The sequence below is a fragment of the Brassica oleracea genome, unplaced genomic scaffold (assembly GCF_000695525.1).
Source record: "Brassica oleracea var. oleracea cultivar TO1000 unplaced genomic scaffold, BOL UnpScaffold02767, whole genome shotgun sequence".
In the NCBI taxonomy this organism is placed as follows: Eukaryota; Viridiplantae; Streptophyta; class Magnoliopsida; order Brassicales; family Brassicaceae; genus Brassica; species Brassica oleracea.
In genome coordinates this window covers 1-1,495 of record NW_013619296.1, presented here as the reverse complement: position 1 = coordinate 1,495, position 1,495 = coordinate 1, and the positions used below count along the sequence as shown (strand labels likewise).

The 1,495-nt window shown below is 36.1% G+C and overlaps 1 protein-coding gene across 1 annotated transcript; it reads left to right on the top strand.

Moving 5' to 3' along the window:
- The first annotated feature begins 10 nt into the window (after window positions 1–10).
- On the top strand, window positions 11–1,436 carry LOC106321735. Its single transcript, XM_013759977.1, has 7 exons — window positions 11–39; window positions 125–260; window positions 354–553; window positions 629–752; window positions 844–1,020; window positions 1,109–1,162; window positions 1,260–1,436. The coding sequence occupies exons 1-7, from the start codon at window positions 11–13 to the stop codon at window positions 1,434–1,436; spliced, it is 897 nt and encodes a 298-aa protein (XP_013615431.1).
- The last annotated feature ends 59 nt before the right edge of the window (window positions 1,437–1,495 follow it).

Genomic DNA, 1,495 nt, shown 5'->3' with positions numbered 1-1,495 from the left:
GAATCCATACATGACTGAGGTTGAAGAGTTTAAATCTAAGTAAGTTATAAAGGGAGTGTGAATATATTATAATGATAATTCTTTCCATGTCTTACAAAACTTTATTTTGTATTACTTTTGATAGGTTACCAAAAGATGAACTTTGTTTAGCTATCGTGGAGTCCAAGCCAGTAGGCCAGGTTCTTGGTGTTTCGGACAAGGATGATTTTTTTGTTCACACCACCAGGAAGACCATTGCTGAGTTGTCTGAATCTAGACAGGTATATACATATATATTTAAAAACAGATTTTGTTTACATTTGTTTTGAACAAAATGGTCTTCTTACTATACTATTGGATGTTTGTCATGATAGGTGGAGAAGTGTATTGTCATGTGCACAATTGCAGCTATTGATTCTGATATGGGCTGGTACTATTTGAGTTGCAAAGTCTGTTCAAAGAAGGTTGTGCAAGTGCCTAACGACACTCTTGATGATGGAGAAGATGAAAACGAATTGATGTTCAGTTACTATTGCAACAAATGCAAATGTTACAACCCTAAGCTTCTCCCAAGGTTGTACATCTATGAATTCCTTTCGTATATTGTTTCTCTTTCCTTATATTTACTCTTGCATTTTTTCATATGTAGGTACAAGTTGCATTTGGTTGTGCTTGACAATACTGGAAATTCAAAATTTCTCTTATTTGACAACCTTGCATTACAGTTGCTTCATCAACCTTGCATTGAGCTTACTGGACCTATTAGTGATGAGGTTCTTAATCTCGAGCTTAATCCATTTTTTATTTACATGCATTAATTGTCAGATATTTACAGTAAATGTTTTTCCTCTTAACATTTTGTAGATTCATGGGCCAGATGTTATACCTCTTGAACTCCAAAACTTAGTGGGTAAGACGTACCTCTTTAAGATTCAAATTGAAAGAGAGAATTATGTCTACAAGCATGAAACCTACAAAGTGTTGAAGATTGTCACCAACCTTGAAATGATTTCTGAATTTGATCTGTCGGCGTCCCCTAAGGTATTTCAACGGATGTTACTTATAATGTTGTCGATATTGTCTTGTCTAATGATTAAATAGTGTTTGAGTTACTTTTTTGTTTATTTAGGTGCCAAGGCTTTGTTTAGCTCCATCAACCTCTGCCCTTTCAGAAGCACCAGAGGTACGTGGGACCTGTATCAGTAGGTTGGACCTGTATCAGTAGGTTGTATGCAGTTTTGTATTTGTCAGTTAGATAACCGTGGTTAATTTTTTATCAGGGATCGCTCATGTTATCTGGTGGTTCATCAGAGGAAGTTAATCCAACTGAGCTAACTCCATCTAAAAGGAGAGTGTCAACAGTTGTCAACTTGGAGGAAGAGTTTGATCGGAATTCGGTTACTAAAACTGCATGCACTGTTCGAGTTAAGAAGGAGAAGAGTGAGAAAAGTGGCTAGGAGTAATCACGTGGAAAAGTGTTAAGAGGCCTTCAGTTTTTTTTTTTAATGTTTTGGTG